Source organism: Neolamprologus multifasciatus, chromosome 16 (genome assembly GCF_963576455.1).
Source record: "Neolamprologus multifasciatus chromosome 16, fNeoMul1.2, whole genome shotgun sequence".
Taxonomy (NCBI): Eukaryota; Metazoa; Chordata; class Actinopteri; order Cichliformes; family Cichlidae; genus Neolamprologus; species Neolamprologus multifasciatus.
Window position 1 is genome coordinate 30,649,271 of NC_140454.1, and position 17,540 is coordinate 30,666,810.

At 40.2% G+C, this 17,540-nt stretch overlaps 1 protein-coding gene across 6 annotated transcripts in view; it reads right to left on the reverse strand.

The window, feature by feature from the left end:
• Positions 1–4,908: 4,908 nt before the first annotated feature.
• spegb (striated muscle enriched protein kinase b) overlaps positions 4,909–17,540 on the reverse strand; it is a 38,398-nt gene continuing 25,766 nt past the window's right edge. For 4 of the 6 annotated variants that reach the window (XM_085135541.1, XM_085135539.1, XM_085135544.1 and 1 more), the window contains exons 26-41: positions 17,092–17,118; positions 16,811–16,963; positions 16,396–16,438; positions 16,237–16,305; positions 13,422–16,152; positions 13,153–13,305; positions 12,318–12,434; positions 11,795–11,962; positions 11,580–11,702; positions 10,391–10,555; positions 9,348–10,107; positions 8,996–9,235; positions 8,674–8,897; positions 7,503–7,578; positions 7,160–7,309; positions 4,909–7,070 (exon numbers count right to left, since the gene is read on the reverse strand). In XM_085135541.1, the coding sequence (XP_084991667.1) occupies positions 6,818–7,070; positions 7,160–7,309; positions 7,503–7,578; positions 8,674–8,897; positions 8,996–9,235; positions 9,348–10,107; positions 10,391–10,555; positions 11,580–11,702; positions 11,795–11,962; positions 12,318–12,434; positions 13,153–13,305; positions 13,422–16,152; positions 16,237–16,305; positions 16,396–16,438; positions 16,811–16,963; positions 17,092–17,118 (5,452 nt within the window). In that variant the 3' untranslated portion in view covers positions 4,909–6,817. The remainder of the gene's footprint in view (positions 7,071–7,159; positions 7,310–7,502; positions 7,579–8,673; positions 8,898–8,995; positions 9,236–9,347; positions 10,108–10,390; positions 10,556–11,579; positions 11,703–11,794; positions 11,963–12,317; positions 12,435–13,152; positions 13,306–13,421; positions 16,153–16,236; positions 16,306–16,395; positions 16,439–16,810; positions 16,964–17,091; positions 17,119–17,540) is intronic. The other 2 variants (XM_085135542.1, XM_085135540.1) reach the window with 1 other exon arrangement.

Genomic DNA, 17,540 nt, shown 5'->3' on the forward strand with positions numbered 1-17,540 from the left:
AAAACGGAGGCATCACCCCCTAGTGGATAACAGAGAACCTGCAGGCACACAAAATAAATGGTATAAATGTCCTACAGGTTTATCGAGCTTGCTCTAGATGGAAATCTTTTAGTAACTGTTAATGATCTTATGCCTTTTGTTTTTCGGATGAAAACAAATTGTGTCAGTGGTCCATCATGTCCTGCTGTAGTTTATACCGTATACTCTATATATACTTGCTATCACATCATCAAATTTCGGTCCTTGCCAGGAAATAAAGGTGTTTGTGATCACTGTTGTATCATTATTGTATGTATTTTTATGCACTTCTGTCTTCTTTCATAGCAATTTAAAAGTAACTTATTTTAAGGACCATGATCACATTAGAAATTGCAGCAAATAGAAAACAAATTAACAACAATAAGAATCGAAATAAAACTAAGAATGAAGAGCCCATCTTCATTGCTTGCACTTTGTTATGCCTACAATCTGCAATCTGTGCTGGGGGACCATGCAGAGATTTGCTGCACTTTAAAGCCAAAATATGCCATAGCTATTGCTGTAAATGGCTTCGTCCAGTAGCTTGAACTGATTGCTACTATTGCTGGCACCTAAAAATCCCAGATCCTGTCTTTTTTCTTTAACTCTCTGGTCAAAATGCTAAATTACCTGAAGAGACATAACTCAGAGACACAGTGAAGATAAACCGCTCCCAGCCAAAGAGGTGCAGCCTCTTGCATCAGCTGTTGTATTTTTCAAAATTTGGTTGTAACTTTCAAAAGTACAATGGAAACAGGATCTGGGTATTCCTAGCTTAAAATATGTCATATACCGTATTATGAATAAAGATATGATAATACCTAAAACTAAGAAATCATTTCCATGAACTGGAAAATATCCAAAGCAAACATTGGTCTAATTCTCCAGGATAAGTATATGCTTGTTATATCTTATCTTTATAGAGCATACTGATTCTGTATTATATACCCCATTTTGGTCATTAGTTTATTGCAGTCACTACCATTCTATGTTATTAAAATCATGGATGAACATTTCCCATAATAAACTGCGGTTTAAATATTTTTTAAACTCTAATTATATTATTTCAGATGGACTGAGTCTTACCTATCAAATGGCAAATCCAAATCTAGAATCTACTACATACATTTACTACTACATAATGGCTTGGGTTGTGGGGCGATCATGGCTCAAGAGTTGGCAGTTCGTCTTGTAATCGGAAGGTTGCCGGTTCGAGCCCCAGCTCTGACAGTCTCGGTCGTTGTGTCCTTGGGCAAGACACTTCGCCTACTGGTGATGGCCAGAGGGGCCGATGGCGCGATATGGCAGCCTCGCTTCTGTCAGTCTGCCCCAGGGCAGCTGTGGCTACAACTGTAGCCTCCACCAGTGTGTGAATGTGAGAGTGAATGAATAGTGGAATTGTAAAGCGCTATATAAATGCAATCCACTATTATTATTATTATAATAATGGTTTGAGGGAACACACAAGGACCCAAATGCTCGTAAAGTCCCGTCTTTGGTCAATTCCAAAGGTCAGATCTTTAATGACAGGCAAAAGCAAATAAATGCGCTTTCATGGAGGCATTCAAGTTATTAATAAAAAGGACATTAAGAAAATGCAAGAAATTGCTGGATAGAAGTAGAAACAAGACAACCTGGCAACACAGAGGGGAATGGGAGTATTTATATTGAATAGACAAATGAAGTGATTGGATGCTGGTGGAAAAACTGCAATCTCAGTCACATGGACCCAGAGACCATTTGGCAACCACCTGGAAATCTCTAGTTGCTAGGGAAAAAATATGTACTTACCATCTGATTGGCGAATGGTTGCTGGGTGTTGCTAGGTAAAACTGGTCATAGAGGTAAACACTTCCCTGTGATCATTTTAGTTGCTACCAGAAGACCTTCAAAGTAAAAGTTGTGTCTCATGTTTCAAATGGCCCAACTTTACTTGAAGGCAGATGGTCTCTGTTTCCAGTTTGTGTCACATTTTTCACATTTTCACTAATACTCTGCGAGAACTTGGCGAGTGTTTGAAGACACGTCATTGTCTTCCATGCAAACTATGTGCAAGTGCAGAAATCTGCTAGCAACTACTTTGAGCCAGACAACGACTGGAGGAGGCTGTCTGCTTATTTCAGCCTTGAGTACCACTGTTGTCCCTCTCTTGGTCTTGATGTTATCTGGGTCTTTAGAATTCTTAGCAGGAACTGGGACAGATTAACTCTAGGTTAACTAAAGGTTTGAGGGCACAGACTTAATAACTGTTGGGATAGGTACAATCTCTTGAAGGTGTTTATGGTGCAATGTAGACTTCATGAGACAAGACAGTCCATCCAGTAAATATGTTGTTGCACTGTCGGTTCTTAAGGGGTAAAAAATCCAGCAAACAAGCATCTTAAACATTTCTTATGCCTCATAACCTTCTTGATTGTCAGTGACACCAACATGAATTAAAGATTCTCTTACCTGTGTCCGCGATATAATGCCTAATAATAATATTAATAATAATTAAGTATTGCACCCAGGAGGGGGTGAAGTCTCAGCTTTGGACATCTGCAGCGGAAAGAGATAGTAAACATTTATTTAACAATTTCCAAACTAGTCTGACCGGAAATTTCTCTTGCAGCAATTCTTTACAGCATATTCCTTCTTCTTACCTTGGAGATCCTGTCAAAGATACGCACAGCTTCAGATCCACTACAGAGTCAGCAAACCTAAGAAATCTGATGCTTTATAAGCAGTAAGTATTGTGTCATACAGTCATTCATTCTCCTTTGGTTACTACACATGATGAGATTGATTGAAGATGCGCAACATATGTTCCAGAGATATTTTCCCATCTTCATATAGAAATCAAATACTCGTGAGAATCACTGAAGCAGTTCATAGTTTAGTTATAGTAGAGGGAGTATTCTGGAATATGGATCTCCCCAGGGTGAAAATAAGCGCATAGTTGTTGATCTTCAGGGTGATGCAGATGGAGTGGTGTAAGGCTGGACTTACCACGCTCAGTAATTCTTTATGGATCAGCCGTGATGTGTATTTTCAGCATGGTCTTACATGCAGCTTTCAGCCAAGAAGATGGCAAGTTTCCCCCCTATATTTGTCACAGTTCCTTTATTGTTCTTAATCTTAACAACTGTCATGCCGTTTCCATGCCAGATTCAAATGTTTCACAGATAAAAAGCAGAAGCCGTAACAAATACAGTCACTCAATAAATAAACAATTTGCAAAAGACACACGCACACAAAGCGGCCACAGTCATATTATCAAAATAAAGAAATAGTCATTCTTTTTGACAAACTACAATCGCTGTGAGTCTAATATCTGTCACGAGGCACTGCAACACATTCCACAAAATTTTAATACAAAATGTAGAGCGCTCTAGTCCCCCCCCCTCCCCCCCCCCAAACTCATGTCGTCTGCTTACAAACAGCTGTCATTTCATTTAAAAGATGAACAAATAAAGTTATTATAAATTGCACAGACATTTAGGATTTAATGCAACGTTGCATTTCATGCAGGACTTGCATGTTTCCATTCAGGTTTGAAACAATTTCCCTAGTGATTATACTCTGCATAGGAAAAGGAGCCAGAAAGACAAGAGCTGCAGAAGGGCAGTATTTATCTAGCAATAGCATTAGACAATAAAGCAATAGTGAAATAATTTCATTGAATTACCAACTACTTGTCAGTTAATACACAGTAAAACAACTCGTGATTTTATGTATGAAGCAGCTTTTAAACACCCGAAAAACTGAATCTGTCCACAAATGGATCTAAACTATCATAAGTGTTACACTTTGAGTTAAGTGAGCAAATCTGTGCTTGACATCAGTACGTATGAAAGCAACAGCATCAAAAATCAAATGTGCTGGTCTGAAAACTTAGTTTACCCCCAAAGGGGAAAGCATATATTATAAAAAAGCAAATTAGCCTTTGATGTGCCGTAAAATGATAGAATCTGTGTTCAGTTTAGTGCTAGAGCCAATGTGCTGACTCTAAGAGGACAGATTCCAAACAAATGTTTGGAATATTATTATATTTTTTCTCTGAAAATAAAGCAGTTACAGAGCCTGGTTTTCATAATTTACTGTGTATATTATATTTAAAACATATATTTAGACCTGCATATTTATGGATATCCATACTTAAATGTATCTTTTATAGACATCTTTTTCTGGCATGCCCCACTTAAGAAAGTTTACATTTCAGTTATTTCAACTTCAATGAAATTTTTTATAAATAATATTGATTCAACTTAGTTTCACTCCATATTTTATAAAGCCACCTGCAGTGGCTCTAAGCCCCATCATCGGGGCCTGCCCCACATCTTGAGAACCACTAGATTTTCTAAAGGTTTTACTTTTTGTGATCCGATGTTTATTATGGTCTTCAGGGCTCATATGATGAATTTATGCTATTAGTGCTTATGGTGTCTTGTATGCTTGTATAGCATGGAAACATATAATTGAGGCTATACATAATTTAGGTTCAGCTTAATGCTAATTATAACAATTTTATGTCTTTTTATATATTAAAAAAAAAAAGGTTTTGCCGGTTAAGCCTACATTCTTTAAAAACAATGAAGCAAACTGCTTTCTCAAAGCAGTAGCTGTTGGTAATTAAAAACACTAAAATAAGGACTAATACACTCAGAAAGGTCTATTATTTAATTTTTATTTTTTGCTGAATAGTGCTCTTCAAGGGCACTTTGGGGGACCGCAATACCCCGGTGGGTTCCTAAAATGCTTCAGTTTCCCTTTAATCCCCTGTATTTTTTCAGATGTGATTAAGTGTTTTTGATGTTAGTAAAACTTCATTACACATGTCAAAAGCTGTTTTGTAAAACTCAGATATGAGTATCTCTTTGTGGCTTAGGTATCTCGCTGTGGTTTGAGTGAAAGAGTTTACTTTAAGCCAATGACAGCTTATGTGTGGTGAAGAAACTAATGCCTATTTGCCCTGCAAAACTGTCCACATTATCACTGGGAGGAAAACAGTTTATATGGAAGCTCAAAGATGACAACAGAATAAGAAATTTAAAAAGTAAATTCTGCTTTTGAGAACGAGATCATCATTACCGTGCTGTCTAAGAACACAAGGAAAGGGGGAAATGCAGACAAGTGTCCTATTCTAATAGCCCTTGTAGAGAAGCCACCAGAGTTTCCTCTTAACTCAGTACATATTTTTTAAAAACAAACAAACAAACAAAAACTTTCTGGAACTGCTACAGTCTTTAAAATCACTGAAGTGCCAACAGCACAATCATACCACTACAATTCCCTAAACTCGTTTGTGGGTTTGGAGAGGGACTTTTGTTTAAATCAAGGACACAGAATTAGACATAATTCAGTGCATTTACAACCCTCTCTCCTTTCATTAATGCTGTTTTGTCAAAGCTGCAGACATCGCTGGGTTACACACAAGGCATTGTTCAGCATCTGTGCCCTGATACACTGGACTGTGGCCTTTATGAGACAGGACTGACACTCCGGACTCATTTTTTGACATCCAGGGTAAATGTTATGTATATTTTACCCATCACCCATCCATTTTCTTAACTACTTATTTTGGCCTGTGGGAAGAAACATCTGCAGGGGTACCCAGAGAAACCCCAAGCAGGCTCAGGCAGAACACACAAAGTCCACATAGAATGATGGCAGATTCAGACTCAGAACCTTGTTGCTGTGAAGCAACCATGCTAACCACAGCTCCACCTTGCCAGTCATTTTTCTTACCCCTAAACTAAACCTAACCAGAAAATTCAGCCATCCCTCTTCTTTAGTGCTTATCCAACGTGGGTTTGTGGCACACACTCTCACATCTACTACTGTAACACACTTAAAATAGCCAAGTCAACCCATGCAGGGACATGGCGAAGATGGAAATTCCACAGAGAAAGTCAAAGACAAGGAAGTTTGAATGTTCTTGCTGTGAGGGGACAGTGCTACCCACTCCACCAACACACCCAAAACAAATCAGCAAGTGAAAAAAACAACAAAAAAAACCCAAAACGTGTAGTAAACACAAAAGCTTCAATCTGACGTGAACCTGGGTCTCCTACCACTGCAACACCTCCATCCTAATACCTAATATCCCTGAAACACAACTGCTACCTCTCTGTGGCCAATACCATCCCTGCCTCTGTGCAACAGAGAGAAGATGCTGGCAGCATCTGACAAAAACAGCATTATCTGATGCCATGGGATGATAATGCATTAAAAATTCTAGTCAGGAAACATTAGAATATCAACTATAGACTACTATTTTAGATGTGCTCCAGTGACAAAGGTATCAGTTGTTTAAATATGTACTTTTAATTGTGTAGATTATCCCTTATTTTAAAGTTGTGCTAAGAGCTTTTTGCTGAGGAATTAAATGAGCTTTTCTGCTAAATTGTGGCCGGTGACCACACTGTATTTGTTTTTCCTCTCTTTACAATGTTCAGCCAACAGTAAGAAAGGAATTAATTCAAAAATGTTTGCAAAGTTACAAACCTTGAGGTACTAGCTTGAAAAGAACAGCCTGCCCTGTATGAACAAGGTTCATGGTATACAAAATGCAGTCAGGCTCTTTCAGAGAGTTCCTTAATGCATTAGATTCTCTTTTAGAACCAGATAAGAAATAGAAATTATGTTTCTGTAGATCACAGCCATTGCTGGTTTTGTGAGTTTTTCTTCTTCTGATCAAGTTCAAGTCAGACCTGGAGGGACCACCTCACTGTAGCCTCAAGTTTTATCTCGCTTGGAGGATGTTTGCCCCCCATTCCCACCATGAAGTCCTGCCACAATGGTGTGGAAGTTCTTTTCACTAGGTGACAGGTGCAGTGGGTGATACTGGCACATTCGGTGTGGCAGGGCTAGTGGGGGTTTGTGGCGAGCTCTGGTAAGAGCGCAGGAGAACTTTGTGCTTGGTTGCCACCTCCGCTCGCCTGCGCTGCTGGTCAGTCAAGAATTCCTTGAGACGGGTGGTTGTAAAGGTAAGAGTTTGCCTACGAAGGCGCATCAAGTAGGCATCTTGAAGCCAGGAGTTGCTGAAGCAGTCCTTGATGGATGGACGGGCCCTGTTGATGATGACAAGGAGCCAAATATTACAAATTGGCAATACTTTCAAAGTACGGCAAAAATGAGACAAATCCATTATTCAGCTTACCATGGGTAGCTACAGAGGATCTTTTTAAGAAACAGAGAGGCACTTTGGGACACATTCTGGTAAAGTTTAGAGAGGTCAAACTTTGCTGCCTGGATTCTGGCTTCAGTCTCCTGAGGATCATTATCCATGAAAGCCGACCTGCCGCTCAACCTGAAAAATCAGGAGGAAGATTTCATACTAGCAAAAGAAATATATAATAGAATGATACCTAAAAAGTCTTGAAATTAAAAATACAAATGTAGCAGACCATTCTTAATCATAAGCCTGATCTTATATAAAGAACACAAATATATTTCTATTTAAAGAGAACTCAGAGGGTGGAAGCTGTGAAAGCAATACTCACATGATGAAAGTAAGCACGCCTACACTCCAGATGTCAGCTGGTGGGCCCACAACATCCCCTTTCAACATCTCTGGAGCTGCAAGAAAAAGGACAAATTCACAGCCTTTATTATCTGTGTGTACAAAGAGCTTTCATTTATCACTTTGACTTAGATTTTCGTTTGTGTGTGTTAGAATTTCTTTCCTGATAAATGGCCACAGTTAAGATTACATAACGTACACAAAGGTTGTTTCTCTAGTCACAATGCCCAAGATAACTATAATATATCTATTATAGTTATTATATCCAAAAGACAAAGTCCATATTTAAATGCACAATCGTTATTCTTTAACTGCGTTGGTTTAAAACCATCAGTTATTCAGTACATATATATTGAGTAGTATAATCAAAGGCTCTCTTATAAATGAAAAACAATTCCAAGGACCCTCTCGTAGTTCCAACATAAATCAACTTGTATGGTCAGTCTCACTTGACAGTGTCAACTGACTCAAATATTTCACACTGCTTTCAAGCTAGCTAGTTGGCTAAAACTGTAAGTTAGCTAATGCTGCTGTAGGCAGCTCGTTAAACACTGAGAAAATGAATTATCTCATGACAATTTGATTATCTGTTGGCCCAAAGATAACATGGGAGGCCACACTTGTATAGCCACTACCTTTACTGAAATTCATTATAGTAAAAAAAAGTGGGTCAAATGACTGATTTATAACCATTTATGTACATCATGCTATCGGTACATACAAAATATTTTCTCTGTATGAAGTTAGCTTACATTTAGCAAACATTGGCTGACATGCTCATTAAACTTAAAAAGAACAACACTCATTTTCTAATATGCTGAAGGTTTTCAGATGAAAATTAATTCAATATTTGCTCCCTATCAGCTCTGTTTTAGTCTTCATCCACTTGTAAGTAAAATATCTGCCTTTTAAACTCTTGATTGCTCTGCTGTGTTGAGCAATTAGACAGAAACTGTCATGATTGGTGGTTCTCCGCTCTATTTAATTTCAATTCCATTTTCATTATATAGTGTCAAATCACAGCAGCAGCTGCTTCAAGGCCTTTTAAGTTGAACTCTAATTAAGGAATTTATTATCATAAGATTTTCCATAGTTATTATTGTCATCATTGTATTATTTCCATTGCACTGTTAAAAAACAAAAATCCTTACACATATACTCCAGTGTTCCAACAGGAGGACTGAATTGCTTCAGGAAGAGAGGGTTGTATGTCTGAGCACTGCCAAAGTCAATGATCTTGATGACATTCATATGGGTGACAATGATATTGTCCGGCTTGATGTCCAGGTGGAGGATGCGTCGAGCGTGGAGGTAGTCCAAACCTTGGAGGATCTGCACGACATAGGTTACCACGTCGTCCTCCGAGTAACGGAATCTAAGAGACACGATTAAACAGCTTCTTAACCACTCCAAGTAGAACAGTTTAGGGCACTCGTTTATGGATAGTGCTAAAAATGGCCTATCAAATCATACCTATCAATAAGGCTGTAGAGCAGCTCCTTCCCACTGCAGTACTCAGAGATAAGCACCAGGTAGCGTGGCGTGACATAGGCTTCGTGTAGAGCCATGATCCTTTCGTGATGAAGCGACTTGAGAATGTCATATTCCTGCAGCACTGCCTGCTTGTTGTCTGCCTCATATGGAACAATCTTAGCCATGAAAAGGTTGCCTGTGGCGTTCTCCCGACATTCACGGATCACACCAAACCGACCTCTGCATGAGAAAGAAATGATATAAACTTCCAATGGAAAAGCACAGAAAATTCTCTATGTCAATTATAAATAGCTACTAATTCAGACCGTAAAGGTTTTACAACACTTATCACCTTGCTTTCTCATCCATGAATGTATACGGTTTCTGTGGAACTCCCTGACGCAGAGATCCCTCTCCAGGCTTCCCCAGTGGGGTCCTACGTCCTGATGGTGTGATCCGTCCTGATGGAGTGATCCGCCCAGATGGGGTAGTGCGGGTGTCCGCTCCTTGCAACACTGGTGTCAAGCTCTGCACCACCACCACAGGTGGGGAGATGGTTGCGGGAGTGACTGAAGGGGTGGTAGTTGTTGGGGTGGAAGTAGTTTGGGAAGGTGGAGTAGCACGAGCAGTGGCAGCTGGCACATACATTGGCACAGATGAAATAGGTTTCCCTATTATAGGTGCAGGTGGTGGAACAGGGGATGGAGGTTCGTTGGTCAACTGGGGGACAGTATGTACTGGACTCTGAGGTTTGGGTGGAACAATAGGCGGGGGTGTCAGCTTTGTCTGGGGTTTGCTCACACTGATGCTAATAGAGCTCTTGGCTTTGGCTGGTGTGGCTTGGGCAGTTGTTGTGGTCTTAACGGGAGCCGGCTCTGCCGGGGCAGTACTAACAGCAGGACTGATGGTTTCTGGAGAGGCAGATTTAACCAAAGGTGGAGCAGGAGCTGATGTTGATGGAGGGGCAAGTTGGGCATTCGTCACTGTTGTGGATTTACTGGGAGCTAGTTTCATGGGAGGCACTTTCATGGATGACATCATTACAGCAGGGGGAGGAGGAGAAATTGCAGGAACAGTCTTCACCACTACTGTGGCACTGGATTTAGCTGGTTCTATGAAAAACAAGAAAAGGCAAAAGGCTACTTGATTTTATGCATTAATGCAACAAATACAACACAGAGGTTTGTTTTACCTCAAGTGGAGTCGAATAATTTGTCATATATATTATTCCATCAAAAAGAAAGTTATACACATAAAAATATAACCTTCTATAATGAGCTGAGCACAACAACAACAACAACAAAAGATACAAATGTAAATCTTTCCGTTTTGAAAGTTCTTTAATTATTTCATTGACAAGGGTATGTAAAACAATTGAAAGTTTTCTGTAAATACCTGAGGCATCCATGCTCAAGACCATTGAGAGGTTGCTGTAGGGGCCCTGGCCAGCTTTGTTGACACATGCCACCCTGAATCTGAAGGAGCCCCCTGCTGGTAAGTCAGTCACATTGTAATAACAGTCTGCTATCCCAGTGGCCACAATCAGCCAGTTGTTCTCACCTGAGGACAGATGTGGAAGGAATATTAAGACCACTTGCTTAAAGTAGCAGTATGAAATTAAATACTCCCTTTGACTGAGGTTTTTTGTCTTTATTTAATTTAATTAAAAAAGATATGCTTAAGAGTTAAACACAAGTACACCTAAAACACATTAGTGTGTCTCCTTATGATACTTGATCAAGTGATCTTAGCTTAAAGCCTATATCAGAATCAGAAAGACTTTATCCCTAAGGGCCAATTAGATATGCTCTAATATGCCCTAATGAATACATGGCAACCAAATAGAGATATGCAGTGTCTGGGATTCTAGTTGCAATTCCTCTTTGTCACTCGCCATGTCTCATGAAATATATATGCAATACATGTGTTTTTCTGTGCTTGTTTGAGACCCAAGTTTGTTCAGTGTCGCCCTTTCAAAACCTAAAACTGAGGTTTTGAAAGGGTTACTTAGGACATTGTCTTGATGCGTTCTCAATCATGCATCTCATCATTGAAAGAGGCCTGTGGACACTCTTTCAATGATGAGGATGTACACATCCTGGACAGGGAGGAACGCTGGTTTGAGCACGGAGTCAAGGAGGCCATTTCTGTGAAAAGGAAAAGACCATCTCTGACTCGAGGAGGGGGCTTAAGGGTACATCTTTCACCATCTTACAATCCTGTGATTGCAGCCATTCCCCAACTCTCTGTCAATGGTACTCATGGCCATTGATCAGTGGTCTTTGATCAGTGGTCATGAGAATTTGCATAATTATGATGAAGGCGACCTCCCAGCCCATTGTTCCTTCAGTGGGCTGGTTTCACTTATTATGCAAATGTACTGTTTATAAGATTGGTAAAACCTGCAGTCAGCTGAAACTGAAGAAGTCACTTGGATGGTAACGAAACGTTTCTCCCACTGAAAACGCTACGTCCAGATGAACAGAATCAACTTTTGGAGAGTTACTTAGGATAGGTCTAATAAATCTAACAATGGATGTACAGCAGTGTTCATCTAGATTACAGAATTATTGCAAACACAGACCCTCTGCTCGCCTCTCCAGAGAGTATGTGCAGGGAGCCATTGTGTCTGAAGGCCTCCACAGAACCAGTGCAGTGTTGTTGTACTTCTGAGGAATCTCTGGGGTTCCAGGACGGTTGGGCAGGCCTGTAAAACAAATATATTAGTATTACTAGTAATACTGTTGGGATGAAGTAAACGTACTTCTTCAAAGACTCAAACAATGTCTCATTTCTTACGTGCAAGAGATATTGTGCAAGAGCTTGATACTGAGGCCAGCGGGTTCGTAGCCACACATTCATAGACCCCTGCGTCCTTTTTGGTGGTCTGCATTATCATCAGCAGCTGCCGGCCATCAGGACAAGCTATCATATTCATCCTGGCATCAATCTCTAGGGGCTTCTTGTCTGAGAAAGCACACATGCACAGGGAGGGAATTTTAAAGGTGAATATTTATTTCCTTTTTCTTACCTACCCTTTTCTTACTTGCCCTGTGTCAGGTTGTGAATTTAAGCCCATTTATGCTGTTTAAGGATACCACTCCAAACTCCTTTTACCTACAGCAACATTTATGTTCACTGTATGTAGCATTTGTAATTACATCATATTTGCATCAATATGCAACGTAATGTGTCTCTGCACTCATGGATGTTAGAGGAATTATGCAAATTACTGCAAAAAGCAAACAAAATGATTCTATTCACATGCACATGTATTACCCTCACTAAGACACTACTGTTTATTCACTTTAAAGATCATCACCTTTCATCCAGGTAATGTGTGGGTGGGGACTTCCAGCTGGCAAACAGCTGAGTGTCACTGGATCTCCCTCCAGCAGCACATGATCTCTCAGTTTGATATGGAATACTGGAGGGAAATCTGGAAGTTGAAGACATTACAATAATTAATCACATAAATACTGTATGATGAAAGGTAAAACTAACAGTTATGATTATGAAGTAATTTTTTTAAAAATCTGAAATTGAGCATATCTGAGGCCTCAGCAAATACATTTCTGTACATCCTATTGGCAAATGTCATGTATAAAACCCTATTTACATCATAATGTTACTTTAAAATATAACGTGTCTCAAGATAACTTAACTATATAACTAATATAGCATGTCTGTGGCTGTTGTAGCCTTTGCAAGATGCTTTACAACCCACTACCACTTTGTTATTTTAATGCTGTTTTTGGCTTATTTGTTGCAAGTGATGGTTGCATTTTTTTGTAATGGGGTCTTGCTGCTGCTTTTTGTGCCTGAGGTTTCCCAGTCTGACTGAAATACACATTTTGCTACGTAGTTTTAGTGAGGAAAAATATATGTCTTAGTCACAAGCATTTTGACCAAGCAGATGGAAATTATAAAATACCACTATTGCATGGTGACAATAATGTCACAGATCCACTCTTTGCTGGTGATGTTTGGTTTTATTTCTGGTCTGGTAAAGAAAGTGAAGTGTCTGCTGGCTGTAGCTTCGTATTTAATGGCTACATATAAGAAAGTGGTCTTCCTATTGAAATTAAAAGGAGGCCCATACTAAATGTCATCATTGCCTTACCCAAATACTTTATGCACACTCTTATATAACTTACCAGAAGCCAGTTTGGAGTATTGGCGTGAACGTAAGGAACTACTATCTCTGGAGATTGCTGTTGGTATGTCAGGCTGTGATACTGTCTTATCTCGCCTCCCTCTAGTCAGGCCCCATCGATCCCAGCGGGATCTGCGCTCAGCCTCCAAGCCTGCTACAAGAAAAGAAATAGGAAAGAAAAGATTTATAAATGACATCACTCTTAAAAAAGTACAACAGATAGTCCTCTGGTAAAATATTAATTCAAAATGGAAAGGTAACTGGACATACCCTTTGCTGTGTCTGATTTTAGGCTGGACATAGACTCTAGGGACTCGGTTGAGGCACCATTAGTTGCCTGAGATGCTAGCTGGTTCTGAGGAACCTTCGTTGCACGGCTCTCTGATGTTGAACGACGAAGCATGGAAAGAATGGGTGTCCTCTTGGGTTCCTTGTCTTCTGATGCTCTTCTCTCCTCTGAGTAGCTGCGGATTCTTGTAGAGATCCCAGCAACTGTTGATTCAATTTTCCTGCGCATTGCCAACACTGGTGATTCATTTGGTTTCTTAATCTCTTTTTCATCATTTTCCACCAATCTATCAGTTCCCCCGTCCATTCTTGACATCTCTACTTCTTTCTTTTCCTGAGACCCTCTTCGGCCAAGAGTCCAAGAAAGCCTACGTCTCGAGGCAACAGAATCATCTTCCTTCATCATTTCCTCTTTGCGCTCTGTTGATGGAGTCCTCTTCAAGCGCATTGAGAGCCTTCTCATAAAGCCTTGGTCCTTTTGAGCTTCACGAAGATCCTGGACTGACTTTGACTTCTCCTCAAGTCTTCTTGGTTTTAATTCTAAAGGTGCACCTGTTGGCCCAGGTCTGTATATCTCTTCACTTTTCTCTGTAGAATCTGCACCAGCTTGTAATCCATCATCTTGCTTTGAGCGTGACAGAAACTTCAGACTTCTGGTGAGAGAAGATTCACGTTTTTTAAAGCGTGCCTCAAAGACCTCTTCAGAGGTGATATCCTGTAGGTCTGCTCCTGCTGAAAGCCCTTCTTGGGCTGAAGAATATGAAACAGTCTTGGGTGGAGTGGATTCTTTTGTCATCATCTCTGGTGATGCTACTCTGGAATATACAGCAGGGTGCTCAGTGGTTGAAACAGTGGCTGACTTTGGTGGACCAGGTATTTCAAAGCTGGCAGGGGAAGATATACCAGTTGATACTGGGGATGATGAAATCGTTGGAGTAACAACAGGTGTAGAAGGGCCTAGCGGTGGCTCACTGAGTGGCTGAAGTGTGGGGACCATCATAGTCTGCATTATACTGGCATATGCTGAAGTCCTTCCATCTGGCAGAACAACTCGAGCGGGAAGCGAGGGTGTCACATACGTTGAAACAACTTTTCCTGGGGAAGTGGAATATTCTTGTGTTGGTCTCAGCATAAATGAGCTTGTTGTTATTGTCACCTCGGGGGATTTCTCAAGGATAGTTACTTTCTCTTCTATATGTTCTATAACATCTTTTACGTTTTCCTTAGTGTTTGATTCAGTGACAGCATCAACTCTTTCCTCTTCTTCTTTCATTAACTCTTCCTTTTCTTCATGCTTCTTTTCTCCCTCTTCTTCCTCTTCCATTTTCTCTTCTAATGCAGGATTTTGGACCATAGAAGGAGGTGTAGGAATTCTCTGACCTACAGACTCTGATTCCATCATTGGTTCTTCTGAAATACTCATGTCCTTCTCTGAGAATCCACTGGTGCTTGATCTCTCATCAAAATTGCTATCTGTGGTCAGCCCTTCCATCTTTTCACTTATAGTCTCATCTGGCTTTATCTCTTTTTCCATAAACGATTCCTCACTCTCAGTTTTGGTTGGACTTTCCTGCAAAACCGACTCTGGTGTTGGTGGTTTTGGTGAAGGCTCCCTGGGAGTCACTGGGCGGGAGTCTAGCTTGGTTTGTTCTGTTAGAGATGACATAGATATAGCTTCTTTGAGCCTTCTCTCTTCTATCTGTGCCAAGGGAATCTCCAGAGGAGCTCCTGAACGGCGGTGCAAAGGTATGGGTTCTGAATCCCCCTGACTGAAAGAAGTGCTTTTTCGCAAAACTTTTGGTTTAGGAACTTCATCCCTTGGGAAATCACTGGATGCAGCTCTTGTTAGTGGAGGTGGGCCCAAACGGACTGTACGAGAATACCGATCTGAGGACACTGCACGTTTTTCATCTCCCATTCCTAATGTTTCCAACAGAGGTCCTCTCAGTCCACTCATCTTGTTGTCCACAGAGCCACCACGAAGCAGTCGTTGCCTCATCAGCTCCAGTTTGAGAGCATAGTCTTCTTGGCTCATCTTGGCAGTTCCTGGGCTGGTGCTCCTTTTTGGTAGTTCCATAGAGACAGCTTTCTTCAGAACTCTTCTGCCATCATCTTGACTTCCTTCTCCAGGTGCTTCTTCTGGTGTAATCCGAAGCATCAATGCACTATCAGCTGAGCCACCACGCCTTAGCTCTCCTCTTCGCCGTCCACCTTCTGGTTTGTCTGACTCCATGCTTGAACCCCGTCTCAGTGGTTTTCTAGACAGCTCTGATTTTTGGGGCAATTCAGCAGGTGATTCTTCCTCATCTGAAGAACCCTTTTCATTGGGTTGTGATGATCTTTTCCTCAGGCGCCCTTTGCCTCCCACCTCAAGTCCTTCTTTATCCATTTCTTTGGGATCACACTCCATTGCCTCCTGGCCTTGAACAGAAGACCCAGACCAGTTACTTGCTCCGTTCTGCTTCCCTGCCTCCTGCTCATCGGTCTGAATGTCATTCAGTGACATCCTTGATCCAGAGAAGTCCATGTTAAGTGGCATTGGAATAAAGGGTAGTTCATCTATGTCCTCATCAGAATCAGAGGAAGATGATGGCGGTGGCGAACCCTCTTTAAGGTGCCTGGGAATTGCGATGGAAACATGGCTGGAGGAATCATTTAGCAATTCGGGTATGGACCTCATGACCATTTTTGATTTATAGCTGATCAGAGAACGCTAAAAAAAGGAAAATGTGACAAAATAAGTACCACAATGTGACCTTTTCAACATGCAGTAATTAAGAATTACAACCCATCTCACCTGCCACCTCCTGCGAGATACAAATTTCTTTAAGGCCTCTGTACTTATGGCCTTCCCCTTACTAAGGGTCTGTACAATAAATGGACATGAAATTTAAAACAAATAAATGAGAAATGGGATTTTACTAAGAATTGCCAAATGGATATCACTTATTCATACCTTGAACCAGGGGTGTCTGAGACATTCCTGGGTGTCTGGTCGTCTAAAATGATAAAACAAATATGAAAACTGAAAATAAATAAATCTGCAATAGGCCATGTGATAAATAAGTATCAGACAAAATTCTGGAAATACTGAAATAAAAATCTTTGATTTTAATTTTATTAAATTCAAGCTCAATATAGTGAATAAAAATAATATGTAATGACAAATCTTTATACTTCTGATCATCAACTCAGTGTTGTTGACTTGGATATGACTGTTTTCATAAATTATTATATTTGATGTATGACATTCGATGATACATAATAACTAATGACAGTTATCCATCAAGTCAGGATTTTACTGTGGTTGACACATAACTGTTTGCAAGTATTGAAACTTGGACTAAAAGAGATACAGCGGTGTTACTCACAGTCTGTCAGCCACCAGCAGCTTTATGATGAACCCTTTAGCTTCTCGGCAAAGATCGGCAAACATGCTCTCCTCAAAAGCCACGTTATAGTTTCTGATGTTCAGTACAGAGCTGCGATCATTCTCGCCAGCAAATGGAGATACACCGGTGAGACTGACAAGAGAAATAATAGCATTTAATAATAACAAACTTAATAAGAAACTTAGATGTAGTCCTGACCAACACACTGAAAAAGGTTTTTAGCATTATGGAAAATTGAAACTAATAAAAAATGTGCTTACCACAGATATGCTATTACTCCAACAGGCCTAGAAAAGTAAAGAAAAAATACAGCGTTTAAGATCAGGACATTAACAAATATTTGTAAGTACTGTATTTTAAAGCTTTTCTACTGTGATAGTCAGATTAGGGAAAACAGTGGAATGATCAAAATTAGTGGAACCATCATGATCTTATTGGCTTTGAAACTGCTTTGGGGCCAGGTGTACAACTAATCACATACAGCTGCTGTCTTAAAAGCAAAATAAAACAGCAATAAGAAAGAATCAGTCTGCCCTCAATCTGCTATTAGTTTGCAATTGAATGCAGTCAAGCTGGAAATTAAATGCAATGTGTTTGTGCTAACTTGACAAACAACTGTGATAAATCATCCGAAACTGCTAAACTGTTGCAGTCAACATAGACAGGAAGTCCCAGTAGGAAATTCAATTCAGAGTTGAAGAAGATGCAT